The sequence below is a fragment of the Pseudopodoces humilis genome, chromosome 1 (genome assembly GCF_049639895.1).
Source record: "Pseudopodoces humilis isolate 2021_Gansu_Grassland_sample_001 chromosome 1, ASM4963989v1, whole genome shotgun sequence".
Lineage (NCBI taxonomy): Eukaryota > Metazoa > Chordata > Aves > Passeriformes > Paridae > Pseudopodoces > Pseudopodoces humilis.
This window is the reverse complement of record NC_142200.1, coordinates 122,392,403-122,416,308: the sequence shown is the minus strand read 5'-3', so window position 1 is coordinate 122,416,308 and position 23,906 is coordinate 122,392,403. Positions and strand designations below refer to the sequence as shown.

Below are 23,906 nucleotides of genomic sequence, written 5' to 3'. Positions count from 1 at the left end.
ATCCAATTCTAATGCACCAAATAAGAATTCTGGTTAGCCCTTGCTGAACCAGGTATCAAATTATTCAACTGACCCATGTAGATTATCCCAAGCCCAACATGCCATAGTAATTCAGAGACATGGCAAATATCTCAAATAACTGGGAAACAGTTATTTGAGACATCTGAATACAAAAGTTGTCAAACATCTTTTGGGGAGGGACACACTGTAGTGGTGTACATATTTCAAGTGTTTACTAAAGTGTAATTTCTTTTGAAATACATAACAAAAGTGAACTAATTGTTTTCATGATATAATTTCCCTTCTTCTGTGAGATAAATTATGGAATTTGTAGTCATGTCAAGGAAGACTACAAGTAGTCATGTCTGATGCAGACTACTGAACTCCACAAAAACTTTAGCAATCACACTACATTAGACATCAATACCAAAACTAAATAATCTGAAAGACTGAAGATTTAAATAAACATAGACACACAAAACTCTCAGTTAGCAAAGGGTAGGTATTTTAAAGACTTTTTGAAAAAGAAGCTTATTTTTGCCATGAAATTACCCTAGGATAACAGGTTCAACAAATAAGAACTTCCAATTAGCTAGTAAAATTCCTGATATGTGTCTATATCCTGTAGCAAGAGAAAGTGGTAAATACTTTACTCAAGGGTCAAAGAACTAACATCAGTCTAGCTCAGGATATCTTTTTGATGAATGTGAAACAGCTGGAATAAACATATCAAGGGTAACAATTGTGAACCCGTGGTAGACCCAGCTGCTGCAAAAATAAACCCAGGGGGAAAAAGCCAAAGATTTTAAAAAACGGTGATATAAACCCCTCCTACATCATACAATCCCATTGTTTCTGCTTCTTTTTAAAATACAAGACTCTCTAAAACACTGGTCAAAACTGAATGTAAAGATTAATTTGTTAGAAGCAAACCAAGTTTATAAAATGTTAAAAAAAAAATAAATCAAAGAACAGTTGTTTTTATTTAAACAGGAATAGTTTCATATTTAGCGACCTTTTGTACCTGCTGGTGAGAAAGTTATTTGAAAAACAAATGGAGACTCATAGTAATTCTGTTAATACTTTATTAGTGTAATTTTTTAGCTTTCTATTGGACAGAACATAAATGCAAACTCCAAAAAAAATTCAGAGTCCTCTGCCATTCAGTAGAAGTGACCATGGCAGCACGTTTCATGTTCATTCTTTGTTACAGAAACGAGAGGAGGGGGAAGGGAGGGGAAAAGCATCAATAGAACAATTAGGCACACAGCTGACACTTACTGTACAATGATATGCACAAGTAATTTATAACAGCTCTATGAGCTTATGAGATGTGTTCTTCAGATTCTTCCCTTGTAATATATGAGCTTTGCTCAGGAGAGCAAGGATCATTGAGAACAAAGGAATTAACAAAGGAGTAACACGTAAGACTTTTAAAACAAGTCCTTAAATAAACTAATGGAACAACAGAATGCAGAATTGTTCAGCTGAGAAGACATTTTTAACTTAGACTTCAGAACACTAAAAATTCATTTATTTTACAGCCTTTCAAATACACATGCATTAAATTAAAATATTGCACAAAATTAAAATTTAGATTGTGGAATTTATATAGTTTCATTTTGGTACACATTCTGGTAGCACTTAAAATTTACTGTTTAGTTCTAGCAAACACCAGCAGCACAAGCTTGAGGATGAACCAAATGAAAAATTCAATTGCTCTTTTTCTCTTAAAAATAATTAAGGCTAAAACAAGTGCATTTGTTGACAGTGGCACAATTTTCAGTGGCCAGTCACAGCACCTAAAGGCCAGAAGATACACTCAGACACTTAAGTGCTGTATATTAACATTCAGTTTTAGAGACTTCCTAGGATAATAGGCTGCATGGGTTCACAGGGTGGGTATTTCAAACTGTCGATAGGAAAACCTTTTAAATAAAGATACATACAAACTCGCTTTAACTAAAAGTACTCATTTCTGATGGTTCTTGCCAGCTAACAGGCATCACTGAATTAGGAAGCCACATTCTGTAATTAAATACAGAAGACAAAACTTCAATATATATATACATATGCACACATGCGTATATAAATGTGTGTATAGGTATATGTAATAAATTCATTAAGTAAAACTACTAAGACACACAGTGTATAATGTTCAGTTCACATTCCTAGAAATATTATTTTATTTTTGTACAGAAATGTACCAGATAACTAAAAAAAAAAAAAAAAAAAGCCAAATTTGTATATTATCACTATTCTCTTGAAATTTTTCATGGTACCTACAGATAGTTAAAAGGTTCCACTGATTTGACAAAACAGTATTTGAACTTCCCACTTTCATACTGCTTAACGAATTCAGTGACTTAAAAGACATAAATTAGATTTTATAGGATTAATGAGATATTTACTGTATCACCAAGAACAACTGCTGAATGATATTTCATCAGTCAGATATCAGTTACGCTTGAGCACTCTGACATCAGAGGAAGATACAGGCATGTAAACAATAGGAGCTGGCTATGCTGATTATTTCACACAGAACTCAAAAAATTTTGTTAAATTCAAAAGCATTTAACCGTCACACTTCTACAGAACCTGCAGAGAGGAAGGGTGAGGGGTTCTATATTTACTAAGTTGTCTTCCTAGGGATTACAAAAGAGAGGGATTTAATTTACAGCATTTAGTTCTGCAATAAAGAAAAAAACAAGTGCACTTGAGCCCATGCATACTGTATGAGAATGTTAACAGTACAATATGATCATCATTAAGTAGTATGATAAAAGGCTACATTTCATTAATAGAGTCCATGAGAAAAATTATCTATATAGAGGTGTCAGTCAATTTAACAAGGTCCTTTGAGAGCCTTCTATCTTGTCTCAGAACGCTTTCATCAAAGGTCTATGTTTCTCTCTTGCATAAAAGGACCGTTTGTTCTCATTAAGACACAAATTACAACAAGGATCATTGGGAACCTTGATCCATAACTGTATTTTACCCTGTGCTTAGCGTTCAGAAAAAAAAGGGACTCTAAAAGATTACCTTCTACTCACTCGAGATATTAGTGCTCAAACAGTCAGGGACTATGAAAAAGAAAACACAAACTGAGATATGCTGTGGCCAAACAGGATTATTCAGATGTTACTGCATTTTTAATCAGACAGAACTTCTTCAGTGAAACTAAACAGATGGATGTGGGGCCTTGATGTCAAATTTTTATTAAAATCTTACACTATGCAAAAAAATAAAAAAATTATTTAAAAAAATATTGTCGTTTTATTTCCTTTTTATTTTCATATATACACTGAGATGCATTCAGAAATTTCCAAGTGTTTGCATATGACTAATGAAATCTTTTACCTGTGAGGAACCAAGTAATTCTAACGTTTTTCCATATGAGGCTTACACACTAAAAGGTAAGGAATCTTTCAATTAAGTAGGACATAGTTCTTTCACATCTCAAAAAAGCTCCAGATTTTAGTGGGGAGGTGTGTGTAAACTGTGTCTTAGTGCAACTTCCTCATCTTGTAACACAATATCTATCCTCTTAGAAACACATATCCCTTTCCTTCTACAACAATCAATTTGACTTATGTTCCAATTGACCAACTGAACGTAAATTTGATGCTCCTTCTCCACTGAAGTTACATGCAAAATGTATGCCAGGTGCTATAAGAGCAGCATACAGCCCTTAAAGCTACAGAATGACCAGAATAAAGGGTTTGTTTCTACTGCACCTCTGCTTTTACTAAAACCTCCATTAGATATAAGGTTAGTTTAATTTTCAAAATATGAAAGGTGATGCAAATGTGGCCTAAAAGCCACCTTACCTCCACTTTTATTCAATAAATGTACTTTTATGATGGGGCTATAGCTATTTCTCCCTGCTCCTATGAACCTGCTATTGCACAGACTGCTCTTCTGGTTAACTCAGCCTTTACAGGAATGTTGAAATAGCCCTACAGTGCCTCAACACTTGTAACGTTGAACAATTTCACCTGACTCACACACATTGCACTATCTCCCAGTGCCAAAACACCCTTTTCTTCAATTGTATGACCATAGTTGTGCTTTACTTGAACAGTCTGGCACTTTTCAGTGCTGGCAAAACATCGACTCGGGAACGGAAGGGATCAGCATTCTGATATACTGGGCCAGTTTTCTTCTCAATGTTGCATGAAGATGCACCAAATCATTTAAGACACACAAACCATTCTGGTAGTGGTTGAATTACAAGTGAAGATGAGAAGATCCACAGGTCTTACAGATGCATTAATAATCTAATATGTGACACTAGAAGACTGGTGCAGAAATGACAGCATGTGAGTTTGAAGCCCCAGAGAATCTGCCCAAGTAATTAATCCTGGGCAAACAAACACCAGCTTAATGGATTTGAAGTGTCACCTTTTCTGTAAGGAAGGCGCTTGAGTAGAGTGTAGTCTCTGCTTATATCTCTGCATTTGCTTTGACCTTGAATGCAGTTTGTGGAACAGCTCAGGGAACTTATTTTGTGGAAATAAGGTTTCTAGGAATCTCTCCAGAAACACATACACCATTCTCTTATTCAGCTGACTATGCTGGAACATTTCAAAGACCCGAAGAATGCCTTTCCGCGTAGTCTCAGCGCCTATGATGTGCTTCAGTTCATCTACAAAAACAAGTCACACAGAAGTTTAAGCTAAATTCTACTTCCATGTTAACAAACTTAAACTGAATATTAAGTCTTTCAAACTATGTAGCCTGAAATTTGAGGTAACAGTGCCTCTACACAACATGACCAAACTAAAAGTTCTCTTACAGATGAGATTGTTTCTGAAAATCACTTCACTCTTACTCTATATATGTGTAAACCATGTTTATAAGAAATTGTACTGTTTTGGAATATATCTATTTCAGGCACAATTTAAATCCTCTAGAAACTTAATACTGGGTTGGCTGTAAGAGAATTACTGACAGTACACATGAAAATGTCCAATACTTTAATAATTAGAAACCTTTTTATTTAAATACAGTTCATATATCAACATTTCTTCTCAGTACTTAAAACAATCAACAAGAATACAGACATTAATTTCACTAATAATATATGGTATGGACTATTAGGCTTTAATCCCAGACTCACCTGGCATTACCTCCAGCAGTTTGGTTTTCCCTGCCACTCTTGTTCTCATTCTAATAGCTTTGTCCCTTCGTGGAACAGTTTCTGCTAAAATGCCGTTGGGCCAAAAAGCGTCTCTGTAACAAAAGCAAATCTGTCAAAATACATTAACATTTTATCAAGTGAAAAGCTCTTTTAAATCTCTCAAGGCTATCTCATAAAATAAGTACAAGAAAGTAATTTGCACACAACCTAACACACAGGTCAAATATCAGAAGAGGTAAAAAAAGAGAAGAATGATGAAGAAATCAAAAGTAAGTAGTACAATACAGTCAACCTATCAGTAGCTACCGTATTTTTTTTAGTACAGGAAACAGAAGAAATGAAATTTTAATAAAACAATGCAAACCAATACCATTCAAATACCACATAATTCTTACATAAAATAGACCTAAGCCTTGCTTTTACCAGGCTTTCCTGCTACGGAGACTCCAGATCTATTAATTGCTTCATTAGAATTTTGACAGTAGCAGTTAGCCTTTCAACAAGATAGAGCTGAGAAGAAATAGTTTCAATGTAGTAGAAAGTCCAATGCAAAAGACATCCTTCTAATAATATTTTGCCTCAGTGAAAGACAATTTTTTTCTGAATAAAAAGCATGCATTCTTACAGTTTAATCTAAGAATAAAAGTACACTTGCCAAGTAAAACCCTTTGGGGAATACATTACCCTACTTTGACTTTCACCCCAACAAAAAAACCCCCAAACTATAAAGAAAGAAAAAAGGTGTGCAACACTTTCTCAATACCAATGTAGAAGCCATTAAAACTTTTAGGAAATTGATAGTTTCAAATTCAGATTTCAGTGCCATTGTATCTGTCCAAAGTGAAACAATCTCAGAACCAGGGCTCTTTTAGCACCAATTGTTTGCCTTTAAAAGCAAGGCACGTACATGCATGCCTTCATCAAGGCAAACAAGACACTACATCACCAAAGTGGTAAATGATGAAATTTCTAATTTACCTGTACTCTAGCTCTTCTAGACTGGTTAACAAAGAAGTTTTTAAGGTAGAGTAGAAAACTTTAAAATATGCTTTGCTATGTGACAATTGCTTTCTCTCACTTAACATGCATAAAAAGCAGTATATAATCCAGTTGTATTCTGGAGAATAATAATTTCCTTATGTAAGGAGAATAGGAGGACACAGATATGAGACACCAATTGGTGAGTGCTTCGTATTTAACATCTGTGATAAAAGACATACCTGAAGCGTTTCACTGCATCTGCTACTTGCTCAGGAGATGTCATCCAGTCAACATGATCAACTATTTTTCTAAAATCAAAGCAACAAATCTCTTGTTTAATTTTTAAAGCAGAGAACCCATAAGTGAAGCATTTTAAAGTGCATTCTAGGGCCAACAAAGTATAATTTCAACTTTCTCCTACTCTGTAAGTAGGTTCTATAATATTGCATAATAGGAAGGCAAACACTGATTCTCAAGATAGAAATCTAAGCTCACTGATCACTCCCAAAAGCTAAAGCTTTTTTCTTTTTAGGTAAATGGATGATAATGAAGTTGGCTGCAAAGCTGCTGTTGCATCTCCGATCAGCATTAGATAACTGGTTGGTTTGTAGAGCACTCCTCTTCATGCAGCACCCTTAAGTTCTGCTTCTGTAAGCTCAGGACCTGCTCAGAATCTCAAAATACTTGCTGCAATATGTACACTTACTTCACAGTCCTTAACAGGAGATACAGACTGATCATTCATCATTCAGCTCTATATCCAAATCTATATCCAAAATCTATATCCAAATCTAGGATCCTGTTTTAGGATGATACATACATCTGCGTATCAGCACAATCCCAGGACTGTTTCCCTAACCACAATTTGAATTTAGTTTTCTAAGAAACAGGAAAAGACAATTTTTTTCTGCAGAATGCCATTAAATCCCAAGAACTTGCCAGGACAAGGTATGACTGCTGACCAGAGGACCCATGAGTACCTGAAATGGCTCTACATGCAGAAGCAAACTATTACTACACTACAGACATCTCTGCAATAAGGAAGCAGCAGCCTGTGAACAAGCTCTGATGCTTATACTGTAATCTGGAAACAGCAAAAAGTATTCAGAGTTGTTCAATAGGCCAGCATATTCTTGGAAGTACAGTTCTTAAGACAGTGGCCATAAGGAATTGAGAAAAACCCAGTTCTACTTTATCCCATGGTCACATCATTACTGCTACCACAAGTCTGTATGTTTAACAGTGATGATGAAAACATCACAAATATAATTGTGAAGAGTAAAAAAAAAATGATACAGTGAGGAATGTCCTGAAAAAAGGTATTAGGCTACTTGTCACCATCTAGAAATTTAGTTTTTGATTCATGGCACTAAACTGAAAATAACAATGCAATTCTAAACCTGTATCTAGAATTTGTTGTTGGTTCTTATATTTGTTCACATTTCAAAAACAAATTATTAGAAGGCAAGCCTGGAAACTATATATTTCTAAGCCGAGGGTAAGAAACATTACTTAATTAGGACTACTAACTGGCTTTCTATTTGTGTGTATAAGTGTACATATGAATTACAAAGAACAAGGAGCAGCCAAAACAGATCCCTTGAGTCCTTTTCCTTTCCCACCTCCATCTTTAAAGTGTGAGAGCAAAAACTTAACACAGCAACTCAGTATAGTTCACCTGATTTGAAAGTACCAGTGTATCATTTGTGGCATCAAAGAGATGGAAGCAGAAATAGTGCAGAAAGCAATAATAAAAATAGATACAGTGGTAAAACAGGGCAAAAAGCATAAATATTAAGTTACATTCACAGAAATGTGAACTCTTATATGTGAAAACTCTTTTAAGTGCTCTGGCATGTTAGAGTTACTGGTATTTTTCTTTCAGTAACGCTTTGTGTTTATCTCCATTTTACACCACATTTGCACTCAGTTTATTGATGTTCTTCTAAGAGGAATGCATGCAGATTTAAACCACATTAATTTAGTAATACCAAGAAGGATGTATTGACAGAGACTATAAAGGGTCATTCATGTGATTTCTCTATATATGAAAAACAGTACCTATTAATTGTGTCACCATATGTTGCTCTAATAAGTTGCTGAAGCAGATTTTTTATATTTCTTCTTAACCATTGATTTCTCTCCTTTAAATCAAAGACTTCATCCATAAGTAGGAGCATTACCCTCAGCGGAATATTGTCATCCACCTGACCACCAAGTAAAAGAATAAACAGTAAACTTCTATTTTAGTTCAAGAAAGCTACACTTTTAGAAGCCACTTTATGTGTCTTCAGTATAAGCACAACAATGACGAACACTTCACTCTGTATTTTACTGTAATATGAAATCTTCCCTAAGTCTTCTGTAACACGATTAGTAGCAAAGAAGGACTGAAAATTAAATATAAAACCAGATACACTGAATTTTTAAGGCAAGACAAGAAGTAGCAGCTATTTCAAAAGTCAACAGTTATTACAGAAGCTGAATAAAATTAATACATGTAAATATGTCATAAAGAGAGACCTCATCCCTGACCTCTTCCTTGGTTGCTGTGCTTCCAACTACCTTACAAGAACTCAGGAAGGAGCTTTTCTTGGGCACCATTTTCTTATGGATGCTAAAACCAGTGACATTTCACTGCAATGAACTGCTTTTCATTTAGACATCACTGTAGCTTGCATAACTATCCAGTGCTTTTATGCTTGAAGATTATGAAAAGGATCATAATTTTACTTTTTTAGAAGATAATGTTACACAGATTGGCCAACAAAAAACATGCTGGACGTAGTGGAGCAGAAAACCAAAAAAAGGAAACCCCACCCATAAAACAGAAACAGTACATGCACACTCCACAGTTATTCCAGTGTTATGCAAACCATTTCAGTGCTAGCAAAAATGTTATTTTTAAAAGGAAGTGTGCAAATTTCTTTTTAAAAAGCTTAGAATTGTTTTGAAGTGCCTGGTATAGTGTCAGAAAACAATAAAAGTGTAGATCAATGAAGAATAAGTAACTCATTTGTTTGGTTTTTAGAGGTGTCAACTTTGAAAGGACAAATGTCAGACTCACGTTGTCATCAATTGGTGCTGCAACACGGCAGTGGTCAGGATCTGAATAGGTTTTCTGCATCAGAGGCGGCACCTACAATAGAAAAGGCTGTGTTAATTGCAGAAAAAATACTTTAGAGTATGAATAAATCAGAAAAAAAGTATCATAAAAAGTTTGGTTATGAAAATCTAAAACAACAACCTTTGGTCAAAAGTAACTTCAAACTAATGCAGATAAATACACAGTAGCCCTTTCACCTTCCAAAACCAAAAACCAAGCTCATACACATTTTATTTTAGCTACCAAAATTAGAAACATGTTTAAGACAATCCACATGTAATTTATCAAGTGCCTAATTCTTCAACTGAGAAACACCTAAAAACTCTTGTGGGACTGGTATTTGTTTTGGTATTTCTTCCTGATCTTAAGTTCTGCCTAGTCACAGGCTTCCCAGTGACTACAACTGCAATATATTGTTAGTCACACACCAGGGAACTTACTAGCAATGAGAAAGTCCAGAGACACTCATTTTACCATGCAAGTAATTAAAACACCTCATATATTCCCCCAGGCCCCAAATTGTTATTCCCTTTTGTGATTTAAGAGTTAATTCACCCATCTCAGTTGCTGTTCTACATCTGCCATATATAACTGCTTTGGCAGAACAAAATGGAACAACCCCTGACCACAGACCTTACAGCTACACACAGAAGACCAGAGAAACAAAGGGAAGATGAAAGTGTTCTGAACACAACTATTTTCATAGGACTCCCAGCTTGTATGTCATGCTATCATTCCCCATCTCTAAAGTATTATATTTTATGAATGTAAGAGATGAGGGAAGATGGTAGGAAATACAAGGGAAAAAAAAATTAAACCAGAATTCAGCCAGGAACAAGCAGAAGAGGCTTTCTCCTTATCCAGAGCTTCAAAATATATGTTTTTGGTTTTTTTCCTAACAAAAACAGCAGATACAGGAAATTAGCTGATTAAGAATGGTTGGTTAAAATATAAGAAAAGCCATGAATCTCATGTTGTTCTCAAGTTACTTCACTGAATTAAGTGAAGGAGAACTGTAACAGTCTGCAGATGCCATCTTAAAACACATTACTTAATAGCAAACACCTCCATTTTTGTAATAAAACACCTGCTGAACTTTATTAAAAAGGTGCAGGTACAAAAATGATTGGTCTTCTGTTTAATGACTTGACTCTTCTATAGAACATTAGTTTAAGCGAGTCAGTAGTGACTCTTCTGTTAATTTACTAGTATGTATTAACCACCAGTATTTTCTTACCTTGAAAAATGATTGCTTTATGTCTTGTCCCAATCTCTCTGACATTTTACCCATGTTGTCTGACATTTTAGTCATTCCCTCTGCCAGGCTGTCAGGGATAGACTTGACTGCATTTGATACATTTCTCATAGAGTTACGCAGTGGATTTACAAACGTGTCCATCTGAAGGGGAAGATGTTTAACCAGAATTGTATAATCTATGAGGACACCAGCATATTAATACACTATGAGAAGTATGGCACTGTTCCAGAAAAAAAATAATATAAAAGAATAACTAAAATTACTTAACTTCATTACAGAATGCAAAATACAGTTTTAATTTTATTTCTATTTATATTTCTCATTTGTTACAGCCCTACTGCAGCTATTTACATCTTTCAACAGATGTTTTCCTGAGTCATTTTCATTTCCAATCTCTTGGCTTTTCTTAGCTTAAATTTATTTTCCTTTTCTTCTCCATTCAATACCATTTCTCCCTTCCAAGCTTTCTACTTCCAGATGTTTCAATTCTGCTTTCAACTCTTCATCTTTTCAACATGCCTCTTCTAAACAGCACTGGAATAGTATGTATCATGGCAAGAATAATTAAAGACAAAGTAGCTCCACAGAAACTGTTACAATTTTTCTGTCACTATATATTTTAAATTCAGTCCAAACAGAGGCACAAATACCAGTGTGATGCCCTTTGAAAAGTTATGCTTATAAAGAATCTTCTAAGCCGGAAAACACATCTTAGTCATTATATAAACCTTGATAAATATTTAACTATTTCACTGTTAATTATTTAAGGAGAATAGGCAGGACAGTAATTTAAGGTGACAATAGAGCTGCAGATGCTCTTTATATCTAAGTCTCTAAACTTTAGAAATGGCTACTTTTGCAAAGCAGATGCTCACACAAAATGGTCAACTGAACAAAGAACCACTTGTCTGAAAACAGTTCTGGTGGCTTAAAAAAAAGGATGCAGAGCCCTGAGCTCTGAATTTGACCAATGACTCTGGATAGTTACACCTAAACACATAACAGGTGCTTTTGAAGGGAAATACATATTGTGTTTTTGAGCTGAAGAGTGGAAAGCATGGTAACAGCAGCAAATACAGAGTAAAGAACTGAAAAAAGAAATCAGAAAGAATAAGACCATAAAAAAAAACCAAACCACAGATGTCTAACAGAAAGCGACTTGGAACAAACACACTTCTAGAGTAATAGTCTCAGTGCAATTCACTGTGTACAATTTCAAAATTTAATTTCCTTGTCTTACAAACAGATTTACCTATTATAAAAATGGTTATTTGGTTCTGTATGTCCTGAGATAATTTGCCACTGAAAGTTTTAAAAGCAACTCACTTGCAAGTTGATTTCAAAGAGCTACATAGCTCTTTAATATCAGTTCAACACATCTGTTTAATGTAACCATTGCATGAATGAATGCTCTGAAGTTCCCTTGACTGTACAAAACATTCTTACCTTCCGTGCAAAATCACCTTTACCTTTGCTGTAGGCTTTATTCTCCAGGAAGTCATACACATAATGGGCTAAAGCTGGAGAAGCTTTCATCATTTCAGGATTTAACAAGAGCTGAGTAAAATGGTTAAAGTTATTTTAATATATAATGAACAAGACACAATCAAAGGCATCACATCTAGCAATGCATTTTTTCATTCCCAAATTTTATTCCAACATTACACTAATCTCAAGACAGAAACATTTGGCTTCTTAGTAATTAGCATAATTTTAACCACTATGATAATTATAGCATCTCACAGAAAAATATACATCTTTATCATCAAACTGTCATTACACAGTGTTTTACTCATCTTCATTATTTACTGTTAACATGTTCATTGACTTGGTCAATATATTTTAGTGCTAAATGACCAGAAAGTCCCTATGAAGAAAGACAACTGAATTTTTTCGTTTGGGCTGATACAGGCCTTATCTAAACAGAGGAACTGTGTGGTTTGCTACTCTGCTAGATTCGGTGCCACAGAAATCCTTATGCAGCAGCACAAGAGAAAGTGACCACAAACATATCAGCAGGAGAAGGTCAAAGGCCTAAAGCTCAAAATCAAGATACCTGGAACCTCATCAGCTTAGAAAAGCTGTGACAGAACTGGCTGAGAATAAACCAAAGCACCAAAAAAATTCAAACTTATGAGATAGTATCAAGTTTTTATGGTATATTATTTAGCTTCAACTACAACACAGCTTTTTTTTAAAAAAAAAGCAAAAACCACAAAGGCAAGCTACCTCTGAAAAAATAATTCCAAGCACAGAGCTAAAATAAAACAGCAACAGCTTACCTGTAAATAAGCATTTAAATCTTTTTTCCTCTTTTCCAAAAATTCTCTGTCCATATTGTTAAATGTTTTTTTGCCAGGAAGTTTTAGTATATTTGCAAGGTTTTCAAACTAGGAAAAAAGAGAAGATTTTTTGTTCTGTTTTCAAGAGTTTCAAATCTTCATATAAGGACATTCTATTCGCCTATTCTTGTATATCATCTAACACCTGACAAAAATAATTCTGCGTCATGCCTGGAACTCAGAATCCTCAGAGAAGCCAAAGTGAGAGCTGTCAAGAAAAAAATGCATGAGAATTCCCAGGACACTATCAAGGGTAAAATTTAATTTCTTGTGAAATTCTCTTTTGAAATACAAACCAATAGAGTGTGTAAAAGGCTTAGGCTCAAAATTTATCATTACTATTTGGAATGAAGTTACTAGGATTATGAGACTATATAAAGAGTAAAGATTTTCAAGAGAACATGTAAATCTTTCTAAAATCTCTTTCCTTTCCTATCCTGATCAAGCATATTAAGGAAATAATTAGATGGCAGGACCCAGTTTACACATATGTTAACACAATACACTCTGTATGTCATGAGACCTGTGCCCTTTCTCCACGTAATGACAGTGATTGGCACTTGTTGACATGTATTCTCATCTAGTTTTGCAGGAAGAATGGCAGTGCCAGGGAAGCAGAAGGAAAAGAAGAGGCCTTAAGACTTAATAAGGCTGAATATATTTGGTAAAATGCACAAAAACCAAAATAAACAACAAGAACAAATCTTGAAAAATCAGGACTATCCCCATATAGAATCCAGACTTCCTGTAAATAATATCCTTAAGGTGGTAAAGAGAAAAACATACAGTATTCTAGGCTTTAAGAAACAATCTGGAAACAGGTTGCATCCTTTTCCTTTATAAAAGACCACAACATTACAAATTTAGAGATATGGATTCCATTCAGTCCCTGCAAGATCTCTTTTTGCATCATTAAACTTTGGAAGGCCACAAAGCTCATATATAATTTACGGTCTGTAGGAAGCACCAAAGAATAGCTCTTTACAACTTCACAAATCCCACTCCCTTGCAAGTAGGTCATATGGGAAAATAACTTAACTGAAGATGGTCTAGTTTTCATTTGGACTCTCCTATCTAAGCAGAAGCAATGTAAGCCACTAACAGCCTCGATTTCAAATATAGGTATCTACTTCAAATGGTATTCATTACATGACTGACTAAAGGAACTGGTGTGAATCTATTCAGCGCTCTAAGGAAAAAAGAATTCAAATACTTTGAATTGCTAACTTCAATTCCATTTTGGATCACCTATTTTCTCTGAAAAACAATCCCTGCCCTTCTTATTAATTTTAAATCAATGATTCTAACTTTTACCTTTAACATGTAAATAAAAATGTCTCAGACAAGCATACAAGACAGTAAGAATGTCTATTTTATTGACAAGACAAAGCAAAACTGTTGGGAGCATCTGAGATGCCACAGTGAATCACAGAAATCTGTTTGCTTTTTGCAATCTTAGTGCTCTAGGGTAATATTTCTAGTCTCTGCAAATTCAATCAGACTTAGCAACCAGAAATGTTGAGCTTTCATATTTTGAACATCTTTGCTTTTGCCATTTATTTCTACTCATTTAGAGTTATGTTAATTTTAAAGGATTGTTCCATATCAGCAGAACGTTAATTCACTCTAAGATCTGGAATTCTTCAAAACACTGAATTAATTTAAAAAAATCAATTTGAAGGAGTATAAAAATTGGTATTTCGAATTTATTGACAGCACACTAAGATCATAAGAAATTCAAAGGAAAGTCAGACTTCATTTGTAAGTAATCCAAATATTCAACATGTTTGCTTTTTTAATAAAAGCCTTTTCAATTTTTATTACTGCTGTAACTTTAAAATGCTAACTTACCTGCACAGAATTTGTTCTCTATGACTCTCACTTAATAACAGAGTAAAGGGATATAAACTGACACTTCTGACTAGTTCAAAGGTTATGCAGTCAAATCTGACTTCTCCAAAGGCTTGGTTTAAAAGCACCATGTTTTCCTCATTCTTTCATGTCAGTAGATTCTATTTTGTACCAGCTGGTGAATTACAACTCTCTATTTCTTCCTTCATTTTAGGAGGGTTAAGAGTCTGAGAAATCAAGTACAGCAGTAAAAGGCAGATTACTAGTAGTACAGTGAAGTGCTACCAGTTCTCCCTTTTGGGACCCCACCAATTCTTAACATTCACTTAAAACCTAAATACCTATTTCCCAACTTCAGCTTTTATTTCTTAATCTCTGTGACAAATATAACTAACTCTCTCCGAGACCAACAGCACTTCCATACAAAGATTTAAAGTAAAATTAAGCCGTATGGGAAGAGGGGGAGACTTTCTAAGTTCCACTTCTTTTTTATAGAGAAATCATACAGTCATTGGTTATTAAGCTATAGAAATGTGCACCTATAAAGATTTTCATGAGATTGGTTACCTGCTCAGTGATCCTCATGTGAAAGTCATGGAAGTCACTGTAACGCCGGTATGTCTTCCACATCTCCTCACTGTTTGCGTTTCGCCGGTGGACAGTGATGGCATACAGGGCATATGTCTTGCCATGGTCATTACACACTCCTGCCACAGCATATGGGTCAGAGTCAGCATAGACTAGTAGTTTTAAAAACAAAAATAAAAAAGGAACAAACAAAAGAAGGAAGACGAAAGGACACAAATGTGAAGTGGAGAAATGTCTGGAATGACAGACTTGAAGGACAAAAATGGGCATGCAAGCAGAAGACTAAACTATCCCTTTAACTTAAACATGGTATGATACCATCCAAAACTTACTACATAAACTTAAATAGAGATTAAGCAGCTTTTAAAGTTAGACAGGTTTCAATGACATGCAAAACATAAACAAACAGAAAAATTTTCAACTTTTAAATAGCAAATAGATATTTTAACCTAAAGAATTCAAGTGAAAGAGAATTGTGAAACCAGAAGAAATTCTAGTCTGCAAAGTAGTCTAACCACATTGCAAAAGTCAGCTCATGAAAAAAGTCTATAAATACTAGAGAATGATTGCAAGCTGCAAGCATCCAGTTTTGTTATTGGCATCAGTAGTTTGTTATTAACTCAGCAGTTTGTTATTACCTCTAAGATAAAAAACACTCCCCATGCTATTTTAGTCAACTATATATACAGACGTGTGTACATATATATAATGCATTTGCTGTGTGTGCACACACATTGTTTGGAAAAGTCAATTCATACATGAAATGAACACATACAGCTACATGAAATAGAAGCAAACATCTTTTTGATCTCTGTTAAATATTTAAGTCTTCTTGGACATTCTTCCCTCACAGAATTTTCCCAGTACAGTTTGTTTCAAAACCTTTCATTTTACTTAGAGAATAACCTAGAACCAATATTGTTTACACAGCACACTGTTTAAATTGGCAACATACTGTATTTCTAAGTACTGAGCGAATATCCACTATCTACAGTTTTCCAGTGGCTAGATGGAAATATTATTAATCAAGGTCTCTGAATTTTTCTATGCACCCACACCAAATAAAATACAATTTTCCTGAGAAATCATCAATTCCATCCTCTGTAGTACTTTAAGTCTTGATTTCTCTGAATTACAATGATTTTGTCTAAGCAGCCAGGGAGCACCTGTAGGATAGTGGCAGCTTCTGCCAATGCAAGAATTACACACTAGAAAGGTGAAGAGTGGGCATAGAGCAACTTGTCTTTGCCATTCCACCCTCTAAAAGAAGAATGTTGAATGCTGAGCCCCCAGGCGAATGAGCAGACAGTCAGGATGGTGCCAAAAGACTGGCCAGAGAGTGGAGACAGGAACTTCCAGCCCCACAGATGCTGCACAAGCCCTGTCCTCCACACTCACATTGACCACTTGGCCCTGCAGCCACCAGACCACATCCCAGGCACACTGCTAAGTGGCATCTTCAGAACCACTTCAGGCAGAAAAAGAAAGAAGTTGTCCTGCTGCCCCTTATGTCATAGCCTCTTAATTAGTATTTGTTCTGCAACCCAAGACAGTGTGAATACTGAAACACACAGAGATAATCCTGTCTGTAAATAACCCTCAGGCACAGTAAAGGATAGTGACCGAGTGAGGAAAAGAACCTGCTCACAAATGCAGTTTAATCTTGCAATACAAACCTGTACAGATATCCTGCTTCAACTGGAGCATTATGTAATCAGACTGGTAGTTATCAATACATGCTGCCCTCAAGATTATAAAATTTACAATTTATGTGGTTTTAAGTTTTCCTTTTTTTCTAGGTCAGAATGAAAAAACTTCTACGTTTAATTCAGAAAAAAAAGTACCACATCATTTTAATAAAAAAGCAGAATTTGATTATTTCAACTCATTTTCCCCTTTCCCTGAGGACTGACTACCATGACACTTGGACTGCACATTGCCCTCACAATGAGTTGGAATAGGTTTAATTAAAATGTAAAATAGCTGAATGCTTGCTGACAGCAGGTGTCCACTACATAAATGCACAGATTTAAAAGCATATTGCATAGTAAAATCTACCAAAAAAAGTATCTGAAGACCACTTCACAATTTAATTAACCAATGTAATCTCATTTAACTAGAGTATTTGCAAATAATACCTGAGATTTTTTTTAATTTACTCTCATTTAATAAAGAAAAATAATTTCTTTCTAGGCAAAGATTTTTTTAAAAGATAACCAAAAATGACACCATGATAAGGACAGAAGCCAGTTCCCTAAACTAAGCTAAATCAGTAAGGAAGCACAAAGAATAAGGGTAAAATATTATAGTAAAACAATAAAACAGTCAAGAATTATAATTCTATGACTAGAAAGAGAAATGGCTTTCAGAATTTCTTTAAATAATTGCTAAAATAAATCATACTCAATAGTAAGTTCAATGAATGACTCTCCAGAGGCAGAAGTAGTAATAAATAAGCAATAAAAATTAAATCCCTTTTTAAGTACAGATACATTGTCTGTGACCTACACAACAAATACTGTGAAGATCTCCAAAAGGATTTAATGGAAAATATGAATTCAGATGATCTGTGAGGCCAAAAAAATGAGACAATTAGGATTTCAAGGGTCCATAAATACTGCAAAACTCAAAATGCTGGGAAAAAAGTAAGCAGATATCATAACAGATTCACTTACCAGTATCTGAGATGTATGCGTGGAGCTGAACTGTCTCATCAGAAGGGACATTTGAAAGGTCATCTAAGGACTGCAGCAGGGGAGAGAATGCAGGAGGAAAAAATGAGAAAAAAAGAATATCAGAAATACATTGGTTTTGAGATGTGTTTTGATTAATCTATTTAATTTTCAAACTTTCAGTTCACTATACTAAAAGCTTAGTGCCCTGTAACAATGCAGGTGTTTGTACTACCCAGCTACCAAAGCCCTTCTTTTGCACAGTATTGGGCCCTTCATTTCCCCCATCAATTTCACACATACTTTTGTGACAACTCACATTTGATCAAACATATTTGCCACTTCAATTTGATATCTCAACTCTAGTGGAAACACAGCTAAAAATGGTCTTTTACTGAGCATTGGGAAAAAGAACCCAAATCCAAACCAGAAAATCTCCAGAACAACTGGGGAGATACAGATGTTATGTAACAGGTCTTTTGGCTTTTGCTTTCATAGCTTTCTGTTTTCTTTCAAATGTCTTTAGCACTACACAAATGTTACACAGCAGTAGAAACTGGAAGTTCTGCTTTATGTAAAAAAAAAACAGCCAAGATTTTTCTCAGGAATATTTTCTGACATAAAAAATGAGCAGGTATATCTTCAGCTGGTTAATGCTCTGTCTCCATATTTAATAATTACTGGGATCAAAAGAACCCTAATGGGTGTTTTAGAGAAGCTTTGTTTTTAGTTAAAATTAATACATTTGATTACTATGATTTAACATAATAAAGCTCTCTGAAACTGTTGAAAGGCTTGCATATGCAACTGAAAGTAATAGAGGATGGGCCACTATGCATCCTAATCTTAAATTACCAGGTTAAAAAAAAAAAAAAGGAGTTGGAGATACCTAAGTAGAATTCACAGACAATGGGATACCATTATATGTTTTACCCCAGAATTCTAAAATTCTCCAAAGAAACACATTCAGAATGAATACAGCTATCTGCTATCTTTTATAATTTAACCAAGCCAGTTTAATAGTGATTTACCACAAAAAGTTACCTGTAATGGGACTTACTGGTCAGCAGTGCCAAACCCATATCAAACTAAAACCTCTACCTACATCAATTCAGTTTCTAAATCTCCTCTGTTTCCTTAAATATAAAACAATATATCAACATATATATATATCAATATATAAACAAATATAATACAATCAAAAAATAGGCAGGACTTGAACATGAATTATTCAAAGACTCTGCTCTTGTCCCTTCTTCAAATGAATCTTTATCTAAACTCCACAATTTCCAACATAACATTCTTTCCTCCTCTAGTTCTCTACAAGGAATGGCTCTTTTCTGCTTCAACCACCTCAACCAGTCTCTGCCTAAATGTCTGCTACTGAAGGTGAGGGAAATAACATTTCTGTTATAAAGTCTAGATACCGAATAAAAGGCAGCTTAAAAGTGTCTGAATAACACATGTTGCAGTAGGGCGTCTCCTGAATATCTTTATAATATGCTTGTAGACTTACAGTACTAAGGTCCCAGACTGAGAAAAGGTAAAAGAAAGAAAAGCCCTTTTGGGGAAATCTGTTTTGCCACTACATGCTATAGTGCCAGAAGTTTATGTCTGTTGAACAGTAGAACAGATGAATTTATGTAAAAATATTTTGACAGCAGACATCATCTTTACCTCAAGAATCTATAAGTTACTGGATGCTGGGGAGTTATTCTGGTAAAGTATCACCATAAGTGAGTGTTCCTTTAATCTTTGTGCTTGCTTTCAGTCACTGCTGGACACAGGACTCCAACTTACTCCATTCTTGAGCAAGTCCCTTGGACAGCCGTGACACTGTCAGGCGTGCTGCTCTGCACAGCAGTGTTCAATTTGGGAGCAGAGTACCGCCTGAGACTGGCTAACGGAAGACAATTGTGAAAGTTTGGATAAGGTGCTTGATGTTGGGAAAGCTCTAGGATTTGATTATCAGTAAGATGGAAGGGATATGATGTTATAAGAGAAGACAAGTAAGTGTCAACTGCTCAAATGTTTTGTTTGCTACAAAATACTGACACTAAAGTACTATTATTTTAAAGACATAATTATTTCTTCTTTTTCTGCTTCCCTTCACTGTCACTCAAGTTCAGATTTCTTTGTGATTACTGAGTGGGGTTCAAGCTGACATATGCTAATGACTGCCAGAAGTTCAACCCAGCCACTTTTGCTGCCCTTCAAGGTCTTGGAACACCTGTGTAACTCCTATTTACTCAATGCAAAGCTCCCATTATGGATCCTTTAGAGGAAACCTGCAGGAGTCTGTAAATATTTAAAATTATTTTATACTCCCAAAATGTGACCCACTGATTTAATACAGTAGATTAATGTGTGTTACCGCTGAAGATGAATAGATCACGCGGACACAAGTCGAGGTGCGGTGGAAAGAATAAAAAGGTTTATTTTTCCCCCCAGGATTTATAGGCTCCTGACCATGGCCAGGGATTGGATGGTCAGGATAACACTTTCTCACTGCACTGGCCATGAGAGATACCCATCACAAGACGTGTAACAGAAAGAATGTACACATATCTATGTTTATAGTTACTGTCCTGGGAAAGTCTTTAGAAAACTATGTCAGCAAGCCCAGAAGCTGAGTTTTCAGGGCGACAAATGTGTCAAATCAAAAGGCAGAAATTAAGATATTTTTGTAAAGCAATTTTTCCTCAAAAAAAGTTTTGAGCCTCTTCCAAATTCTTCCAGTGAAAGTATGAACTGCAGACAATTTATTTTATAATAGAAACTTTAGGAACTCAACTGCTGTGGCAAGGCACTATACAGCTACTATTAATACAAGTAAATTAAAAGTTTGAAACCTGAACAGATAACACAACAGAGAGACATTTAATATGAGCTAATATCTCTGCCATTAGATATATTCACAGGAACACAAGTTAATTAAAAACCTAAAAATATCACATCACATCACAACCCGATCTTATTTAATACATTGTCATTAGCTGCAAGTACAGAAATTCCCTGACCTTTGAAGTAACCTTTCCAACATCTATTTTTCTCATGTAACAGACTAACACAAGGGAGCTAAACTATGTGTCCAGAAATTTACTCTTGACATGGAATTCAGCCAGCAAAAACTAATCTACTAGTATTCAAACACCTGCAAAAGCACTGAACACCCTGAACAATATGGACTACAGAAAAGTAAAACTAGTTCTCCATAAAGAGAAATTTACTTGTGTATTTCTCCTAGAATGTTCTTAACTCTTTGTAATCAATGTAGTATTCCACAAATACCCTTGTAACAATAAAAACAAAAATCAAGTCTTTGAGGAGTCCCATGCAAATACCTGTTTGTACTGCAAAAGTACTTGGTAAAGACTTTAGGACTTTCTAACTTAGCTCATAAAGTCATTTGAAACAAAGCAGCAGATAACCACTAGCCAGATAAGCCACCACAATGACAAATCCTCATCCATAAAACACAACTCTGGTATTTGAAAGAATACATAAAAGACATTTGAAAGTTCTTTTACAGAGATTAGTCAGTTAAAAGGCTCATGTGAAAAAAACATGGCTAAATTAAGTTTTTCTTCTACATCTACCAGGAGTTTGCATATATTGTATCAGATAAACACTTCCCCTTTTCTTTACATTTCAAAATGTCAACAACAAGATAATAATAGGAAAGAAAATTCCAGTTTAAATTAAAAAAAAATCCAAAACCCACAAAAACCAAAAAACCGAACTCCATAAACAACCAACCCCCAAACTGAAACATATTTACATTAATGTTACGTGTATTCCCTTAGAGAACACTCATTCCTTTGCATGCAAACATGACCAGCACCTTCCAAGAACAAACTAGAAGGGCCCAGGCATCACATAACCCAGGAAATTGCATGCAGACTGTAAATCTCTAGGTAAACCCTCATGAAGCTAAAAGGTTTGGAAACATACTCTCATATGCCCAACTGAATCTTGCATACCTTGTGGTTCAGCTACTGTCTGGAGAAACATGGGATATATATCAAACTTTTTAATGATTTTTACTTTTTAAATAACTGTATTTGCATTTTTGGTTTAGGTACACTCATTTAAAAAAGAAAAAGTTTTGACAAACTGACGCAGGTCAAGAATCACTTAAAAAAAAATTGAACTTGAAATTGGATAGATTAAAAAAATAAAGACTCATGGCTGGAACAAACTCCAGATACTTTATTGTTTCCAAATCAAGTCCTAATGAAAAAAAAATAATGAACCAACAAAAATGTAATTAAATGCCTCATTTTTCAGTCTATTTGAATTTAATTATTTGAGATTTCTGTTTCAAAGAATTTGTTTTCACCTATTATTATATAACTCCAAATTTATACCTATTTAAAGAAAACAAATAGGGATGAGAAAGTATGCTTTCTATAAATTAACTGTTTCTGTGAAAAACAATGTAAAATTTCATTAAACTTGAGAAAATACAAAGAAGTTTTATCTTACAGAGTAATTAATGGCTTGTGTGTTTCAATTTGATTCAAAAACTTTTTCAGAAATTCAACTGCAGTGAAGTGAAACCTGTAATGTACATTGACATTAAATTATTTTATCACGCTTTCCCTATGGTTGAGGGCAAGAAAAAAAATTTTAAAAAAATCCAAGCACTTACCAGATTTATGCTGCTAGTAGGAGACCCATTAAAAGATTCTGGGAGCAGTGAGGAAAAGGAAAGGAAAAAACAGGTTAGAAGACTTTCCCCCATTGTAGGGCAAGATATAAATAAATACGCATCCACAAAACATTATGGAAAATGAGGGAGAACTGTGGCACTGGGCAAAATGCTGCATGCAACACGCAAGTGTTTCAAATTTCCAGTAAAGACACTTAAAGAAATGTAAGTTTATAAAGACACTAAATAAATGCTTCAGATAACATTTTTTTAAGTTTATATCCCCACATGGTACTGCTTTGTTAAGGAGCTAGTTTAACAGTAAAAACAATTTCCACTGGATTTGTACTTCAGGTAACAAGAATGATGACTTTATTTGCTTTAAAAAGCCACATCTCCTATGTATTTTCAATTTCTATTTCCAGAGAGGAGTATAGAGTTATATATTAAAAGAACCCAACATATTGAAGAGTTTTAAATATTCTCAAGAAAAACGTAGAATGGAAGAATCACATATTTATTTTAGTGACAAACTAGTTACCAAGACCTGACAAGAATTTGTATAAGATTAATATACTTATAACATTGAAAACCTTACGTGAATCCCAAAACAATTTACACACAAAAGCACAAGGAGGAAAATAAATTTAAATATCAGAAACACCACAGGAGTATTTAATTTCCTAAAAACAGTGAGGATAATTTTTTAATTTTCATTTTAAAGCAGAGAAAAGAATGGTCCCAGGAAATACTCCTTAGAGGTACATAGCTCACCTCCTTCACCGTCATCTGATCCTCTGAAACTGGGATCCTTCAGCATATCCAGCTCAGCTAACATACGCACATACAACACATTCTGCTTGAACGAAGGGTAGAACCTCTCATCTCGCAGCATCAACTCATACACCTTCATTGAAACAAAAATGCCCACTTCAGGAATACTTATTGCATTTGTTAATTAATCCAAGCAGTTTTCATAAATTCTACTTGAATTTTTGTAAAGCAACTTCTCCTCAAAAAAAGTTTTGAGCCTCTCTTCCAAATTCTTCCAGTGAAAGTATGAACTGCATACAATTTATTTTATAATAGAAACTTTAGGAACTCAACTGCTGTGGTACCTGTGCATATATGTCTCTGACTTACTCTTAATGGAAAGGTTATCAGAAAATAACTAACTAGTCAGACGTGCATATCTAGGAAGGGAAGTAGCACAACAGCTGTAAATGCTTCTGTCCTCTGCTCTTAATCCTTGCAATTGCAGTATAAACCTATTTGGTCTTTATCCATTTCATAAAGGGTTATCTCAGTCCC

At 34.8% G+C, this 23,906-nt stretch overlaps 1 protein-coding gene across 4 annotated transcripts in view; it reads right to left on the bottom strand.

Annotated features, from left to right (window-relative positions):
- Positions 1-1,067: 1,067 nt before the first annotated feature.
- The window catches only part of SNX13 (sorting nexin 13), a 66,648-nt gene continuing 43,809 nt past the window's right edge, over positions 1,068-23,906 (bottom strand). For 2 of the 4 annotated variants that reach the window (XM_014248686.2, XM_088057472.1), the window contains exons 15-26: positions 23,370-23,502; positions 22,596-22,633; positions 17,945-18,014; positions 15,249-15,421; positions 12,771-12,878; positions 11,935-12,045; positions 10,468-10,629; positions 9,192-9,263; positions 8,186-8,331; positions 6,364-6,432; positions 5,123-5,235; positions 1,068-4,648 (exon numbers count right to left, since the gene is read on the bottom strand). In XM_014248686.2, the coding sequence (XP_014104161.1) occupies positions 4,401-4,648; positions 5,123-5,235; positions 6,364-6,432; positions 8,186-8,331; positions 9,192-9,263; positions 10,468-10,629; positions 11,935-12,045; positions 12,771-12,878; positions 15,249-15,421; positions 17,945-18,014; positions 22,596-22,633; positions 23,370-23,502 (1,443 nt within the window). In that variant the 3' untranslated portion in view covers positions 1,068-4,400. Of the gene's footprint in view, positions 4,649-5,122; positions 5,236-6,363; positions 6,433-8,185; positions 8,332-9,191; positions 9,264-10,467; positions 10,630-11,934; positions 12,046-12,770; positions 12,879-15,248; positions 15,422-17,944; positions 18,015-22,595; positions 22,634-23,369; positions 23,503-23,906 lie in introns of those variants that run through there. The other 2 variants (XM_005518855.2, XR_001331212.2) reach the window with 2 other exon arrangements.